This window comes from Lupinus angustifolius, chromosome LG06, assembly GCF_001865875.1.
Source record: "Lupinus angustifolius cultivar Tanjil chromosome LG06, LupAngTanjil_v1.0, whole genome shotgun sequence".
NCBI classification, from domain to species: Eukaryota; Viridiplantae; Streptophyta; class Magnoliopsida; order Fabales; family Fabaceae; genus Lupinus; species Lupinus angustifolius.
The window spans coordinates 27588799-27604552 of NC_032014.1; the positions used below are offsets into that span (position 1 = coordinate 27588799).

The window sequence follows — 15754 nt, forward strand, 5'->3', positions numbered from 1 at the left end:
CACAATCACCTTTTTGAACATGATCACATAAAAAATGATGCCTTATTTCTATATGCTTGGTTCTTGAATGCAAAACGAGATTCTTGGAAAGGTTGATGGCACTCGTATTATTGCACTTAATGGGGATCTTTTCTAGTTTAAGCCCAAACTCCTTAAGTTGTTGCTTTATCCAAAGGATTTGAGTGCAATTCATGCCAGCGGCGATGTATTCCGCTTCTGCGGTGGACAAAGCAACACATGCTTGCTTTTTGCTGTGCCATGCCACTAAGGAACTTCTTAATAAATGACAACTCTAACTAGTGCTCTTTCGATCCAACTTACACCAAGCGAGATACCATAATCCCATATTTATTGTTCCTTTTAAATATCTCATGATGTGTTTAACAGCACTATAATGTGAATCTTTAGGCAAAGCTTGAAATCTAGTACAGATACAAACACTAAACATAATATCGGGGCAACTTGCAGTCAAATATAATAAAGAGCCAATAATCCCACGATATTTGGTTACCTCGATAGCTTTCCCCTTTTCATCTTTATCTAGATAGCATGAGGACGCCATAGGAGTAGATGAATCTTTACATTGCTCCATATCAAATTTCTATAGTAATTCCTTGCAATATTTTGATTGATGAATGAAGATGTCACTTTCCATTTGTTTAATCTGAAGCCCAAGGAAGAAGGTTAGCTCACCCATCATCCGCATCTCGAACTCGCCCTGCATCATCTCAGAAAATTCCTTAGAAAGGATGTCATTAGTAGATCCGAAGATTATATCATCAACATATATTTGAACAAGTAAAACATGATTATCTAATCTACGGATAAAGAGAGTGGTGCCAACCATACCTCTTTCGAACCATTTCTCTAATTGGAACGAACTGAATCTATCGTACCAGGCTTTGGGAGCCTGTTTCAGGCCATAAAGGGCCTTCTTGAGTTTGTACACATCGTTCGGGTATTTGAAGTTTTTAAACCCTCGTGGTTGGTCTACGTACACCCCTCTTGAATATAGCCGTTTAAAAATGCGCTCTTAACATCCATTTGGAAGAGATTAAAGTTCATGATAGATGCGAAGGATAAGAGCATCCTAATGGCCTCAAGTCTGGCTACAGGAGCGTAGGTCTCATCATAATTGAGGCCCTCCTCCTGGTTGTAGCCTTTGGCCACTAAGCGAGCCTTATTTCTAATGATCAAGCCAGATTCATCTAGCTTGTTACGAAAGACCCATCTCGTATCAATCACTGGATGTTCTTTTGGTTTAGGGACCAAGTCACAAACATTATTACGCTCAAACTGGTTTAGCTCCTATTGCATGGCTATACCCCAGTGTACATCCTCGATGGCTTCATCGATGGTCTTTGGCTCAATTTCAGACACAAATGTAACGAAATTACATAAATTACGTAAAGAACTACAGGTTACCACCCCCGTAGATATGTCACCTATCACCTTGTCTAGTGGATGATCCTTTTTGGTCTTCCACGCAAACGGCATGTTCTGATGCTTATCTTGAACTATTTGTTCTGCATCTTCTTCATTGTTCTGGTTCATATCCCTTGAATAAGCTTCTTCTAGCGTACCTGGAACATCATCATGAAAGACCTTTCTCTTTTCCTTTGGAGACGATTCGTCAAAATGAACATGAATAGACTCTTCTACTTGCATGGAATACTTATTAAACTCACGGAAATCCTTACTATGTAATGAATACCTTAGGAATATGCCCTCCTCAACCTTGCACCCGAATATACCTACAGGTTTCCCAAAATTCTTTTTCCATTATTCAAAATAAAACATTCGCACCCGAATGCATGAAGATGAGCAATATTCGGTTTTCGACCTTTTAAAATCTCATATGGAGCTTTTGAAAAAGTAGGTCTAAGAAGTATACGATTCATTACATAACAGGCAGTGTGTACTGCATCAGCCCAAAAATATTTGGGAACCTTGCTCTCGTTTAGCATGGTTCTTGCGAGCTCCTCTTGGACTCGATTTTTCCTCTCAACAACTTCATTTTGTTGAGGGGTACAGGGAGCCGAGAACTGATGCATGATGTCTTGCTTATTATAAAATTTATTAAACTTATGATTTTCAAATTCTCCGACATGGTTGGATCGTATGTAAACAATTTTAAGGTTAAATTGTTTTTGAATTTGTTTGGCTAGACATTTAAAAGATTTATATGCATCGCTCTTAGATGCCAAAAATAGGGTCCATGTGAATATAGAAAAATGGTCAACAATTACCAAAGCGTAAAAACTTAGTAGAGGACTTGATTTAGTTACCCTTTGTCAACTTGCATAAACTCTTGTCCAATGGTTAATTTATCATCCAGTAACTCACGTATGACAAGTATTGTATTATCAAAGGCACACCTTACATTATATAGACTCACAAGAATTCCCTTAACCTTTATTGCTAATTATAAGCAATGCAGTTCCTCCACAGGCTGGTGGTGATGCCATTAACGTCTCATTTACGAGCATAAGCTGTTGAAGATTCCATGTTGATTGATAAGGATGAAGCGGTCTGTTTGAGTTATAATAAATCCCGGAAAATGTTTGATCATTGGGGTTGGAGAAAAACAATAAAAGGTGGTGTCTTGTGTTGGCGAAAATTCTAAATGCAATTGCATTATGTTTTGAGTTAATGAATTTATGTTAATGAAGAGTTAGTGAAGCTTGCAAGGATTCATAACATAAGGTTAATGGATTTATGTTAATTAAGAGTTGGTGAAACTTGCTAGGATATATACTTCTAACTCTAGAGAAGAAGAAACACACACTCACCCATGAATGAAAGTAGAAGAAATCACAAACTGCAATGAAAACTAAAGAGCCTGGATCAATTATAAAAGAGGAGGTGATATAGTTGAAGAGAGTTTGAATGAGGACCTTTGGATTTTGTAAGGAAGGACAAAATAAATGGTGGTTATTGATAGGGAACCTCCCATAGAGGGACATAGAACTTTTGTGTTATGTAACCATGTTCTTCTCACTTGGTGGAAGAGATGAAAGCAACAAAACTCTTCCCTAATGGAGGAACTCAACATATGTTTAAAAAGAAAATCAAATATATTAACAATATAATAAAAAAAACTCTCTCATGCCACATGTCACTTTCTCATTCCCTCATGCCACATGTCACTTTCTCCTTCCCTCATGCCACATGTCACTTTCTCCTTACATTTATAAAACTCTCTCACGCCACATGCCACTTTCTCATTCCCTCATGTCACATGTCCCTTTCACATGTCAATTTCTCCTTACATTTTTCCTTCATGTCACCTCCTCCTCACATTTTTTCCTTCCTACTTTTTATATATTTTATATGTTAATAATAATTTAATACTAATTGTAGAAAATTCAAATTAAAAATTATCAATTTATTTTTCTTATGTGCTTAAACATGCAAATACACAAGTAAGATATATATTATTAATAATATGAATGTATTAGTAATATGTGCGTTTTAACTATGCGAATACATGAATAACATGTGTTTTCTTAGTAGTGCAAATGTACGGGTAATATGTGTGTTTTTAGCCATGCGAATGCACCGGTCATATGTATTTAATTACTATCATTATATTATTTAATTAAAAGATAACAATGGTATATATATTCATGAAAAATATATGTATTTTAATTAGTAATATAACAAATCAATTATTAGACTCTTTTTATTATTTTGATTAAATTTATCAGAAAAAATATCTGTCATATCCTAACTTAGTGTGTTTTTAATTTATGAGTTATTTTCGTACAATGATTATTAGCTAAAACATTATCAAATAAATAACATTTAATTATGCAATATTTGAATGCTAAAAATATATTCAAATATTTATACACAATGAACATTAATCTAAAATAAAACATAAGCATTTAAGAGATATGCTAAAAAATCCTTATGACTTTATATGATACTTATAAACGTAATCACAAAAAATATGATGCAAAAATAACTCCTTATATTTATAATTTTATATAGAGAATATAGAGGTGAGATATTATCCAATACAAATTGAATTTTATTTATTGAGTTATTTAAGAATCAAATATTTTCTATAATCACACTTTCAACAAATAAATGCTTATACAAACGCATTTATAATTGTTAATATTCTACATATACACTCAAAAATTAATGTTAATATTGCACCTATATGAATGGGAAATATAATGTTTCAATACATGATTTATTGATATTATAAAATATATGTATATTATATTTGCATTATGCATAAACAAAGAAACGACCCGTGCAAGTGCACCGGTACATTGCTAGTATTGTATTAAAATAAAGATAAAATCAAGGGATTTAGAAATTTCTCCTCTAATTTATTGATTTAAGAAATAATTTCAAATTTGATTTTTGCTCTCAATTTAAAAAATTGAATCAGTTAATTTTGTTCATACGATATCTAAATTTTTTTTTTTGTTATAATCATACCAAAATAATTAAAGTAAAAAACAACTATTGTAATGCCCAAATGTCAGTACAAAATAATTATTTGACCCTTTAAAAATATATTAGTAGGTGAAAATTATGTTTAGGTAGAAATTCCATAAGGATTCTAAAAAATCTTAAAATTGTTATATTATCTTTAAATAGACAACAAACAATAACTTGATTTTCATAAAATCACAAAAGATATTTCAAACAAGATTTTTATTTATTTAATTAATGAAAACGAAAATTATGGGAAATGATATGTGATCTTTTAAAAATAGAATCCCCTTTAATGTAAAGGCAAATATGTGATGTACTATTTAATTCACTTAAACTGTTTTCAAATTTGATTTAAATATAAAAAGGAAAATTATGTTAATTTTTTGTCACTATAGAGCCAATAAGCGTTCATTAAATAATTTGTTATGGTCCTTTTGAATTTGCTTGAAAAATAAAAGAAATTGGGGGTATCTTTATTTAGAATGATATCACCATCAATGCTTAATGAATATATATTTTTATTTTAAATGAGACATTTAATGCTAAAATTTCCCAAATCAATGACTCTTTTCATTGAATTATTTTGATTTTTTTTACAAAAGCATATTAAAAAATTATTACATTTATTTTTTGAGGAAGTGTTTTGACAGGAAAAAAACTGGGTGCTCATATAGCTTTATTTACTTGTTGCTTATTGGACAACATATAAACTGAGGTTTGTGTGTTGTCATGATAAATAACTAGTAAATAAATGAACGTTAATTTTGTTGGTGCATAAATTATTTTATGTTGTCGTGTAATAGAGAGTGAGTTTTAACAAAAAATGTAGGTTGGTGTATGGCTGGAGCTTGAAGTAAAAGGTGAAGCCAATAAGATAGTTTTGTGTACTGCCGAAACTATAACTTGGAGATTCAAAGATAAAGTCAATGATGCAGGTTTGTCTCATGTAGTTTGATAAGCATTCATTTCAAGCTTTTCGGGTCGTGTACCTCGATGAACCATCCAAATCAAGTTTTTCAGATCCTATACCTTAATAAGTATTCAATTCAGCTTTTTATGTCACGTACTGTGATGTGCAATTTAAGCTTTCCAAATAATATACATCAACGTGTAATTTAAGCTTTTCAGGTCTTCTAACACTACACATGAAGTTTTTTCAACACAACCCTTTTGAAAGCTAAACACAACCCACTGTACCCTTTTGAAAACTAAACCCAAGGAAGCAATCCCCACCTTGGATTTCAGTGTTTCTAGCATAAAAGTGTGACCTTTCTCATTGTTTGGATCTATTTTGTGGCATGCAATCTGTGTGATATATAAAATGGTTACTTGTAAGTGCGGAAAAGGAGTGTAGTTAGAAAAGTGTTATGGGCAAGAATTTAAGAAAGAAAGTTGGAAAATTAAGAAATGCAAAGTGAGTTTGTTTCTGAAGTATGAATCACGCTGCTATGTTTATATAACACCATGGTTACAAATGGAAAGCTATGTTTTTTCCATTCAAAGCGCAAAGAAAGAAACAATATTACCTACAGTCACATATAGGAAATTCAGATAGAAAGAAACAATACCAATTGCTACCCACTTTTTATTTCTCAATCCACTTAAAAGTGATCACTTATTTAAAAAGAAAAATCATAAAAATAGAAAATAAAGTTTTTATATTATTTGATGGATTTGATTGGTTTGGGATATAGAGACAAAAAGTTTCTGGGAGAGATGATCTTTATTGAGGGGTCCAAATTTTTTATAATTTTAAATTATAATTTCAAAAATTATAAATTTCTCATTTTTTCCACCTTCCCATAAAATAAATTGTTTAAAGGTTAAGATATTCTTCAAATGCTTAAGAATTGTAGAGGATTTTTAGATTCATTTTGAAGGCTACATTTTCCTTTTTTTTAATTTTTTTATTGTGATTAATTTCCATTGTTAATTTTATTACTATTATGTTTTCTTTTTGTATTGTGTGATGTGTCTGTGTGTATTATTTTTTGTTCATGGTTGTCTTTGATAAATGGTTAGTAAGGAATGTGGTCTATTAATCATAACTTATATGACACTTCTCTAATAAACCTTTAATTACTTAAAATGTAAATATTCCTAACTAATAAATATAAAGTGTAAATATGATCCCTTAACTTTCAATGCAAAGCACCTCTTGAAAAGAGTCCTATAAAATTGAGGATATAAATGACTATTACTAAATTAAAGTAACAAATCACAATAACAAGTTGTTGAAAGAAATAACCACATACATCAAAAAAGACTCATAGGGTAACATATATTATTAGTAGTTATACAAACTTTTTTAAAGTAATACACCATTTTCATATAGATGAGCATTATATCTAATATCATAATGATATGATCAGACAAATGCAATATAAGAAATCACCCAATGGAGATTAACAAAGTTAACATAGCCAAAAATTTATCATTCATGTTAGAAATTGTTTGTTTTAAGTGAAATAATTAAAATGTATTTATGTAGAAAATTTAATCATCAATGAATGATATATACTTAATAATTGAGTTCATATTTTCGGATGATGATAGACAAAAAGCATAAAAAATAATTCAAACATGTGAAATGCAATCACTAAGTCTATTTCAAATTCATAGAGTTTAATAAGCATTACTTTTATTATTTTTAATTAATATTTGATATTACACAGGGCAGTGTATATAAATATATTACTAATAAGCCAAGTGTATCCTTAGTGTACTTATTCTACATAAAATTCACTATCTACCTTTATTAAAATTACATTTATGATTTATTGTTTACATTTAATATTTATATGATGAACCATGAAAGGCAACAGAAATAATTAAAATATGTCATCAAATGGTATATATCTCTATTTCAAATTCATAATGTACTTATAAGCATTACATTCATTATTTGTAAATAATAATGGACATTACATATAACAGTGTATTTACATTTATTATTAATAAACAAAGTGTATTCATAGTATATGCATTTATATTTACCTTTATTATTTACAAGTGTGAAACACACATTTTGTGCATGTCGGCCTGTGTTGTTATGAATTTTTTATACTTTTTTGTGTTGAGTATACTTTATATTATATTTTTGTATTTTTGTTACCACATCTAATTTAAAATTAATGGGTTGGAGGTGGTTACCTTATAACGTGGGGCAAAATTATCCACAATCCATAACTCATCCAAATTAAATCTATTTAAATTCATCCAAATTAAATCTATTCAAAACTATTCGTTAGAGCTAATAGATTCAAATAGATATAATCCAATGGATAAGGTTGATAATGAATGAATTCATATCCATCCATTATATTCAATGAATGTTTATGGATATATTCATTCAGATGGATACCCAATCCATTCAAAAAACAACAATTCAAAAATTGATTTTTTTTTTGTTTTTTAAATTCATTAAATATTTAAGAAAATTAAATTCAAGCAAATTGATCTATGATTATTACTCTCCTTTCTAGTATTTATCAATTATAAGACATGTGTATGTAGTTAATATTAAAAGTTTATTCTAAAGTGCATAACATATATAAGTATGAAAGAAAATATATGCACTGACATTATATGAGTTTTATACACTGTTACTGCATCATCCCATTTATAGTTAATCAATCATAATTGACTCTTCAAAAGAAAAGTAACCAAAATGAGTGTCAGATGATGTATTGATTATGTATAAATTTTTACACTCACATTGCATACATATTATACTCTATAAGTATTTTTTTAAATTTTTACACCTAGAACCATAAAAGTCAAATGCTTGTAGAATATTATAAAAAAACATGATAGTTTTAAAAGTTCAAAAAATTACTTTTTTAAATAATCACTTTTTAAAATAAATCAGTATTTTAAAAACTGATTTGTAAAAGTGCTTTTTATTAAATGGGATTTTAAAAAATGTTTTATTGAGATGGTAGTTTTTAAAATAATGATTTTCTTCAATAATGTTTTTAGTTTCAATAAAAAAACAAATGAATTGGATATCCATGAAAATGAGGTCATGGATGAATTAGATGGATTGCGATCTATTTGATATGGATGAATTTTATAACTTAAAATATAGTTTAATGAATTTATATGGATTGGTGGATATCTTTTCGTCTATCCATTAGCATCCATATCCAAATCCATCCTAATTCATTCATTTGCCACCCTTATTATATGATTTTTATTATAAATATGACAAATTGGTAATGGCAAAATAGAAAAATACAAATTAGACCATGGTGGTGGTTATACCATATTTTGACTTTATATATAGTAAATATTATTTTCATTCCTTATCTATATCATGTCCTATTCACATATTTCATTTGTATATAACTTCCTACGAACTCTTAAACATTTATTATTAATGAACATATTGTATTTATAGAATATACATTTATTATATACCTTTATTCTTTACATTTACTATGTATATATGTCATATTCACATGTTTCATTTGTATCTAACTTCCTACTCATATTATCATTGCATACATGAAAATATATAATATTTTGTTTGAAACACTTCATAGGTCAGTAGGTACTTCAATAACACAGATAAATACTACATGTTTTGGATGTGACAAATAGGATGAACAAAATTTTGAGAGTGAGATAGATGTTTACTATGTTAACATGGGAGTGGTGTGTTCCCATGTCAACAAGATGAGTTCACAAAAAATAGGTCACAATAAAATATCACACTATGATGCAACAAAAGAAAGGTAGTTCTCAAAAGGTTACAATAATTTGTGATGCTAATATCCTCATTTAGTCTTGATATGCTTTTCCACCTTCGAAGATGACAATTGATTGAAATTACAGTGTAGGCTTTGTAGCAGGTCCAAGTCTAAGTCACCAGACAATCTCTTGGCTAGAGTTACAACTTGAAACTGCTCTAGATCATGGCCAGCAGTCATAGAGATAGACTACCCATAAAAGTTGAAATATATAAATTTATCAAATGAATACCCCTATTATGCACTTAAATATTTTATAAAAATAAATCATGTATTCCACTCACAGAATCTAATTGAACGAATTCAATGGAAACAATTCCCTTTCTAATGATCAGAAGTTGTTGGTTGGTTGTAGTAGATAAGATAATTAGTAAATCAGATAACAAATATTCAATTCAGTAATTAGTAATAACTATAGGATTTGATAAAGTACCTCAAATATTCCAATCTGATCAAGTACTTTTTTGATCAGATTTAGATCTTTAGATAATCTTATAACAGACGACTGGTTGTGCGATGGTTGTACTTTGACCCTTAATGCCATAGTCCTTACTAACAGTTCATCAAGGATTAAAGAGAATACCTTGGATCTTCCTCACCTTCCTATATACACATATAAGATATTTATGTAACTATGCAGAATGTACTAATATTCGACGAATTTCTTTGTATACAATGAATTTAGTGCATGTTAAATGGAGAGATCAAAAAGTTACTTATTGTCAGCCTTTGATTTTTGAGGTTAGACACAAATATGCCAATGATGTCAGCACAATGACAATCGCAAAACACAAACCTTCCACTACCATGTTGGTGATTAACCTTGATGTCCAGATTGTATCCAACAAATAATGAAAAAATTAAATCATTATAATAGAGTTGCTGATAATTTCAATATGTATCATAAATATGAAAATATTGATAATAAGAAACAATGTTACCTTGGAATAGATTTCTGATTATGGGGGCCACACTTGCAGATGAAAGGACCAACTTTAACATTGACTTTCTTTGTGCACTTAGTAAAACCTTCATAGTACCATCCTTGCTTGCCAACAACAAACATTGATGTTATCCCAACATTTACAAATGTTATTTCCTCTTAAAAAGTTGAATATGGTTAGCTAAATATGTGATTAAAAATTAATGAATGGAAAGAGTAAATCTACAATATACCTTAGTTGATGTAAGGGTGGATATTTCAGTAATACTCTTCACCTCTGCTATATACATTAGTCGGTCATCATTAGATAAATTACAATATTGTGAGAGTTGATTATTACTTCGGCTCAATTGTCACATCATAGAGACATAGTTGGAAAACTGTCCAAAATAATGCACATTCAATTATTGTAAGTAGGAAATCAATATTTATAATGAAAAAGCAAAGTAAATACTAGTAGATAAAACAATTTCATCATACATCTCCTTGCACTTCTGAATGTCGGTTATTTCTTCATCAATCAAAACCTTTGATCCACATGATGAGTTAGAAACAGTGGGTGGGTACTTACCTAGCAAAACCCATAGATATATCATAAATCTAAATAAAATTTAACATAATTTCTTTTTTAAAAATTCGTTAAATTTGTATAGACAACATCACCTTGCCCTTCTTTGACTCTAGCATGAGTTAAGAGAATGATCATAGGTTCACCAATAGATTGATTGTTGTATTAGTTGAAAATTTTCATTGTGTGGGCTTCCAGCAGAGTACATGTAATAACATCACCACTGATGAGAACATAAAAAAATTTAGATAATCCAAAACTTAATTAAAAATAAGTGACATTGAGAAAAAATAATTGTAGTGGTGGCAACTAAAATAATAAAGAATAAGACGAAAAAATACAAAAAAATCCTTCATACTGAAAATAAACGTTTTTCAAATTTGCTTGTTTGTTGGAGAAAATCAGCTTATCAAAAGCACCAATATTTCTAGGTCTATAATAAATAAAAATGTGTTATAAGCATAACAGAAAAACATACAAATCAAAATAAGGAAATAAGGTATTGGATCTAACCTATTAGCAAATCTAATCGAAAGTTACCAGCCACAATGTTACTATTTTTTTTGAAATCATGTTCTAATTTAGGAATATTAGGAAATTCTCTTTGTTTCAGGATGGTACCAGAAGTGAACTACATTCTGTAAACATGGTCACATGCCTTAAATTGGAGATCATTCCTCATGACATTGAAATTGTGCATCATATAGTGTGATTTTCCAACAAATACTCTCTACATTCATTAAACTCATCCTTTGCAATGGAGACTTGTATTTTGTCCCCCTACAATCACTACAATAAAACTTTCTGTTAGCCACGGTTGAAACCGTGGCTAAAGTGGGGAAAAACTGTAGCTAGATTGAGTGGCCACACTTAATGTCATTGTGGCAAGGAATGGTGTTGCTAAAAATTAGCCACGGTCATTATGTTATTTCGCTACACTTCTGTGAAATGTGGTAACATCTATTTAGCCACAGTCTGTTTAATTCAGCTACAGTCAAACCGTGGCTAAGTTTCTGATTTTGCCACACCACAACCGTGGCTAAGTTGCTTATTTTTCCACAATACATCCGTGGCTAATTAAATTTATTTAAAGTTACTTTCTTACATACTCCTCTCATGATCCAAATGTGTCATTGTCTCACAATCTTTATTTTCAATAATATAATGGTAAATTTATAATAAAATTAAATATTTGCTAGCTAATAATAATAAAATTGAATCTTATACAATTACCAAATGTTTAACATTCAAAAATGCTGATAAACACAAAATGCAAAATGTTATGATCATATAAGTTCATGAATTTTAAGAAACCATATCTAAGATGGTGGAACATCACGAGCGAAAGTGGTTAACTCACTACCAAATTTTTCGACTAGAAACTTCTCAAGAGTAGCCAAACGATTCTGAGTATGTGCAAGTTGCTCCTTGGTCTCTTCATACCCTGATAGTTTTACTTCTAAAGTTTGTACATATTTCTTCAAGTCTTCAACATGTTGACTAGAGCCACTAGAATTCAAAAAACCAGTAAAATGTCTAGACGTTCCAAAAACACTGGAGGGACAAATACCAGTGCCCAAACCATGCACTCGACCTGAATGTTCAGCTCCATATGCTTTTCCAATTGCATCATTAGGATGAGCAAATACCTTTGATGAAACACCTGAAGTAGTGACATTTTCTTGATCTTGAGGTAAATGCTCTGATATTTTATCCTATTAAATAACAAGAAATTAATAATTTATATAGTGGCAAAATGCAAATTGCATGGCAGTAACCTATAATGGAAAATTGCATCAATAGAATCAGAAAGGACAAAATGATATTATGCGTTTGCCTACCTAACTAACTGCATACCATTATCCATTTCACAACTTAGGAAATGGTTCTAAAAATGATACACTTTTTAGGACATATGTAACACATCATGTATGAAAAGACTTTAAATTACTTACAGCTAGAGTTTTTCCTTCTTCGCTTACATAGCTTCCATCCTTCTTCAATAAAGTTGACAAAACAACCTCACCACGACATACAGGTCTTTGCAATTTTAGCTCCTAACACAACCAATGAAACATAAGTTTTTACATTCACAAAACTTCATTCTTTACAATAATACAATTACCTAGGACAACTTACCATTTGACGACCTCTCCTTGCATTGCTCATACTACCACCAGCATGGGAAACTTTAAGATTTTTGCGACTTCTAGTGTTCGCCAAACTTTGTTTCTACAATTGCCAAACATTGTAGTCATTATATTAAAAAAATACAAGTCTTGGAGAAATTAAATACTTCACAACATAATGTTTACCTTCATCTTATCCTCCTTATAATGATGCACAAATGCAGTCCAATCAGCACAATCTAAACCTGGAGGAGGATTAGCAAGTATGTCTTCCTTACTTTTATTAGGATAGAAATACTTACACCTTAACCTATATTTATAGGCCCTCCATCTTTCACCTAGAGTACTCATAGCCCATTTGACTCCAGCAACATAATCAAACTCAAAATTTTCCTTCACACATTATTAAATACGCTAGTCAATTTTCAATGACAATAGGAAAAAATTATTAAAATTGCAAATTTTTTAAATAATTACCTCAATATATTTCCATTGTTGGTATCTATTATCCTTTGACATCCAATCCCATCTTTTAACATAAATAGGACAAATTGTTGAGTTTTGAGCTAGTTTACCAAGAAACCTCACAAGTAAGTTTGAGCCATTGTCATTGCCTTGTCCATAACCATTGAGTTCCACAATAACTTTTTTAGTTTTTTCCAAATGCCAAACCTGAATTGCTTGCATTTTTCGAGTTTCAATTTCTCCTGAAGAGTTTCAATTATGATCTAGTGGTAAATATCGACGATGTCCCATGAAGCAATATTTTCCGCCAAACTTTAGCCATTTAGACTCTGTATCAAAATTACATGATGGACAAGCAAGTGATGTATGAGTGTTCCATCCAGATAAGTTGTCTAGACCTGGGAAGTCACTAATAGTACAAAACAATGATGCACGCATTTGAAATGATTCTTTTGTAGAGGAATCATAAGCTTCCACTCCTTTCCACAATTTTTGTAACTCTGAAACTAGGGGCTGCAAGTAAACATCAATACTATTGCCAGGCATCTTAGGACCAGGAATTATCATCGACATTATGAGAGAAGTTTGCTTCATACAGTACCATGGAGGATAATTGTAAGCATACAACATCACAGGCCAAATGCTATTATTAGAACTTAAAGTTCCAAATGGATTGAAACCATCTGTAGCTAATGCAAGCCGTATATTACGAGAATCTAAAGCAAAGTCCGGATACATTTTGTCAAACTCCTTCCATGCCATTTCAAAAGCTCTGCAGTTTTAGAACACATGTATAGTCTTTGCAATCTTGGTATAAGTGGGAAGTACCGTAAGACCTTTGCTGGTATATATTTTTTATTTTGGCCAACCACTATATCATTTGCACCACTAATATTTCCATTAGATTTCCACCTAGATGCATTGCAAATCTTACAATTATCTCTCTTCTTGTCTTCCAATGAACCCCAATATAACATGCAATTGTTCGGACATGCATGAATCTTTTCATAGCTTAAACCTAACTTCTTAATCAACTTTTTTGCCTCGTATAAAGATGCTGGGAGTTTAGCATGGGGAAAAGCATCATTTAAAAGATCAATGATCATAGAAAATGTTTTGTCAGTTGCACTACATAAGACTTTTATATGATACAATAGAACAATGAATGATATTTTACTATATTTTTTACAACCAGGGTACAATTCTTCATTTCCATCACCTAATTGCTCTTTTATTTTTTCTTGTTGGACTTTACTTGCATCACCCCTAGGTTGGTCATCATTTGGTATATTTGAGTGGCCGGAATCTTGAATTCCACTATCATCAAAGATGCCAAAAACATCATCTAACATATCCTGCATTGGATATTGTCTAACCCACTCTTCTTGTGGTTGGGCTATAGTTTCAACATTATCTTGCACATGCTTTTCCCCATGCATGTACCAAAATGTGTACTTTCTGGGAAACCCTTTTTGAAGTAGATGACTAAACACTTCAATTCTATTACCCATTTTAAGAAATCCACATGTAATACAAGGACATGGAATTTGATCATTTATAGGTACATTTGAAAAGGCGAAATCCAAAAATTGCACCACCCCATCCAAGAACTCCTTTGATCTAATTGGTTTCTCAATCCAACTCTTATCCATCATAACTGTGTGAATCTGTTTTTGATGTTAAATTCAATTACTAAATCATTAGAGATACTAAATGATTAACTTAAAAACAACTTAAGTATTACCTCAATGCAAGCATGCATGACAAATTAAACCATAGTGTTTTGCAAATTCAGTCATATTAGTTGAAAACAATTTAATGCAGATATCTTGGTATCATTTATTTTGATATACTATAAAGATGCATGCCTGCATCAATGTCATAATCCCATAAAATCAACGTCATAATCCCATAAAATCAATGTCATTTTGCTAACGAGATACCTAACACACCCTTAAAAACTCAGCAAAATTCTAAAGAACCTATGGGGATATGATGTATGGTATTTACACTCAAAGTTATGGCTGCCTATAAATGATAAATAAAGCCCAAACTTGTTTTATTATGTCATGAATATGTACCATAAGAGTAAAGCAAAATACATCACCATATAGTAAAGATGAAGAGCAAAAGTTCCTTATGGAGTTATTGAAGATATCAAACTCTAGGGTTGGCACTGTAAAGCATACATTGGTTTAGCGAATATGGTTGCTTCTTTATCAATCACATGTGAATGCCTCTCATCTAATTTGGATTTTTATCATCTATGTGAACCAATCCTTGTTTCTCCTTGAAATGGACAGCTTTAGAATATATAACAACTCAATCACATTATCCAAGTTATTTCAATTTGCATAATAGCAATGATCCTAAAATCACAATGCATCACTATCCACAACCAATACGTTTTCCCTAAGTTGGTTCCTTGAAAACTAAT

At 30.7% G+C, this 15754-nt stretch overlaps 2 protein-coding genes across 2 annotated transcripts; both read right to left on the minus strand.

The window, feature by feature from the left end:
• On the minus strand, window positions 11963-13561 carry LOC109350634. Its single transcript, XM_019591859.1, has 5 exons — window positions 13330-13561; window positions 13039-13245; window positions 12863-12955; window positions 12679-12780; window positions 11963-12438 (listed from the first exon to the last, which is right to left on the minus strand). Exons 1-5 carry the CDS (start codon window positions 13537-13539, stop codon window positions 12043-12045), a joined length of 1008 nt encoding a protein of 335 aa, XP_019447404.1. The 5' UTR covers window positions 13540-13561; the 3' UTR covers window positions 11963-12042.
• On the minus strand, window positions 13570-14969 carry LOC109350573. The gene is made up of 2 exons (XM_019591797.1): window positions 14146-14969; window positions 13570-14089 (listed from the first exon to the last, which is right to left on the minus strand). The coding sequence occupies exons 1-2, from the start codon at window positions 14967-14969 to the stop codon at window positions 13570-13572; spliced, it is 1344 nt and encodes a 447-aa protein (XP_019447342.1).

What these genes read in the sequence shown, in the direction of transcription:
- LOC109350634 (XM_019591859.1), bottom strand. Translation starts at nt 13,539, where the DNA reads ATGCAAGCAATTCAGGTTTGGCATTTGGAAAAAACTAAAAAAGTTATT. An exon ending in ATAAGGAGGATAAGATGAAG is followed by an intron (nt 12,956 to 13,038) that starts GTAAACATTATG and finishes TGGCAATTGTAG; the next exon opens with AAACAAAGTTTGGCGAACAC. An exon ending in CAAGGAGAGGTCGTCAAATG is followed by an intron (nt 12,781 to 12,862) that starts GTAAGTTGTCCT and finishes TGGTTGTGTTAG; the next exon opens with GAGCTAAAATTGCAAAGACC.
- LOC109350573 (XM_019591797.1), bottom strand. Translation starts at nt 14,969, where the DNA reads ATGGATAAGAGTTGGATTGAGAAACCAATTAGATCAAAGGAGTTCTTG. An exon ending in ATACCAGCAAAGGTCTTACG is followed by an intron (nt 14,090 to 14,145) that starts GTACTTCCCACT and finishes CTAAAACTGCAG; the next exon opens with AGCTTTTGAAATGGCATGGA.